The sequence below is a fragment of the Carlito syrichta genome, unplaced genomic scaffold, assembly GCF_000164805.1.
Source record: "Carlito syrichta isolate Samal-C Ts95f unplaced genomic scaffold, Tarsius_syrichta-2.0.1 Scaffold143871, whole genome shotgun sequence".
NCBI classification, from domain to species: Eukaryota; Metazoa; Chordata; class Mammalia; order Primates; family Tarsiidae; genus Carlito; species Carlito syrichta.
The window spans coordinates 1933-4310 of NW_007087967.1; the positions used below are offsets into that span (position 1 = coordinate 1933).

Genomic DNA, 2378 nt, shown 5'->3' on the forward strand with positions numbered 1-2378 from the left:
CCAGGGCGGGCGGCTGCCTGCAGGGGCAGGGAGCCACGGGCTGTGGGTGGGCCGCTCCGGGGTGACGCCCTTCCTGGGTGATGCCATTCTCGAGGGGGCCCTGTTCCCGGGGTGACCCTCTTCCTGACGGTGACCCTGTTCCCGGGGTGATATGCCAGGCGTGATGCTGAACATCCAGGGTGATTTGACGGCTGGGAGGCGGCTCTAAAGCTGTCACCACTCTTGGGGCAGTGCCACCCCTGAGGTGACAGTTTCCCCAGGTGACACCACTCCCCAGTGAGGCTATTAGGGGTTTTTTCCCCCTTATTTTTATATAATTTTTTTGTTGTTTTTTGAGTCGGAGTCTCACTCCGTCGCCCAGACTGGAGTGCAGTGACCGTTCCTGGCCACCGCAGCCTCGACCTGCCGGGCTCCGGCGATCCTTCCGCCTCAACCTTCCAAGCAGCTGGAACCACAGGCATGTGCCACTATGCCCGGCTCATTTTTGATTTATTGTAGAGATGAGGTCTCGCCAAGTTGCCCAGGCGGGTCTCGAACCCAGGCTCAGGCAATCCACTCATCTCGGCCTCCCAAAGTGCTGGAATTACAGGCTGAGCCACCGAGCCCGGCTTTATATCATTTTTTTTTTTTTTTTGAGTCGGAGTCTCACTCTGTCGCCCAGACTGGAGTGCAGTGGCCGCTCCCGGCCACCGCAGCCTCGACCCGCTGGGCTCCGACGATCCTTCCGACTCAGCCTTCCAAGTGGCCGGAACTACAGACGCGCACCACTGCACTGAGGTCTTGCCAAGTTGCCTGGGCGGGTCTTGAGCCCTCAGGCAGTCCACTCGCCTCGGCCTCCCAAAGCGCTGGTATGACAGGCTGAGCCACCGAGCCTGGCCTGATGTCACCCCCTTTTGGGTCTCGCTGCTCTGAGTGTGAAGGTGCTTCTTTCTGACACTCCACCGCCTCAGGGGGCGCCCCTGGGCCCCCACAGACCCCGGAGGTCCTGGTCACTCCTGGGGGGGAGTCCTCCCTGGGCCCTGAGCTGGCCTCCCGGAAGCAAAGGGAGGCTGGCTGTAAGTCTGGGCCTCAGGACCTCTCACCCCACAGCTACCTGTCGCACCTGGAGCGCATCACCGAGGAGGGCTACATCCCCACGGCCCAGGACGTGCTTCGCAGCCGCATGCCCACCACGGGCATCAATGAGTACTGCTTCTCCGTGCAGAAGACCAACCTGCGGTGAGTGTGCAGCCTGGCCTAGCCAAGGGGGCGGAAGAGGCTTTCCGTAGGCGGGGCAAGAGAGCTGGGGCCTTCAGGGATGAATAGGAGTTTCTTAGTCCCAGTCCTCAAGGTGCTTCCAAGCTTGGGGAGGCAAAGGTGGACATAGACACCTCCAGGCCCCTGTGTAGTCAGGCTAGGACCTGGAAGAGCCCAGAGTGAGGTGCCAGAGCTCTAGGAAGGGAGATCTTCCTGGAGAAGGGAACATTGGTATGGGGGTGTTGATGGATGAATAGGTGTTTGCTAGTCCTAACCCTTGAGGGGCTCCTGGGGAGGGGAAAAGAGAGACTACGGTCTACATATAGGGAGGGTCTTGGGCTGGGGGAGCTCAGAGGGTAGTCTCAGTCGTGGCCAACACCAGGGGATGGGTCAGAAGGGATGAAGTTGGACGATGGGAGGCTCAGGGAGAGACAAGAGCCACGGTCCAGGCAGGAAGGGCCGGTGAGGGCCGGGACAGTGGCCATGGGGAGTGTGGGGATTCGAACAGGACCCCCGCGTTCCTTGTCAAGGTGACAGGGGTGGAGCCAGCAGGGTGGGGCGGGACACGGTGATGGTGTCCTTTGATGCAGGTTGAGTCCGAGGGACCCGGGGGCATCGGGGAGGTGTCTGAATTCGCACACAGGCTGAGCTGGAAGTCAGGTGTGAGTGGCCGGGGCAGCAAGGGGTCATCCGGCACGCGATGGCCAATGTCAAAAGTCAAGGCTAGGTCAGGAGGACACAGGCAGAGAAATGACTCTGGGATTGGCAGTTAGAGGGTCATCGGTGACCTTAGCAAGGTCTCCGTTCATGGGCTGGTCGAGGGCGGCCAGGCGGTGCCCAGACAGAGGGCATCTGGGTCCCTTTTTTCCCTGGGTCCCCCGGACATGCTGTTCCGGCCTCTCCAGTAGTCCTTGTCAGGAAGATGCCTAAGTTGTCTGTTTAGCGGGGGTCTCCTTGCCAGACGGGGAGTCCCGAAGGTCAGGGGCTGAGCTGAAGTCTTGCCTCTTTCGTGACCAGCTCAGGGCAGAGTGGAAGTAGGTGAACGTGGGTGATTGGAAAGATGGGCGTGGAAAGGGGTGGATGGGTGAGTGGGTGAATAAATGAACAGATGGATGGATAGTGGATGATGGGATGGGGAAATG

General features: G+C 60.3%; 1 protein-coding gene across 1 annotated transcript in view; it reads left to right on the forward strand.

Moving 5' to 3' along the window:
* The window catches only part of GNA15 (G protein subunit alpha 15), a gene marked incomplete at both ends in the record, with an annotated part of 10367 nt that overhangs the window by 339 nt on the left and 7650 nt on the right, over window positions 1–2378 (forward strand). The window contains one exon of the mRNA XM_021708705.1: window positions 1089–1218. Within this exon, the coding sequence (XP_021564380.1) occupies window positions 1089–1218 (130 nt within the window). The remainder of the gene's footprint in view (window positions 1–1088; window positions 1219–2378) is intronic.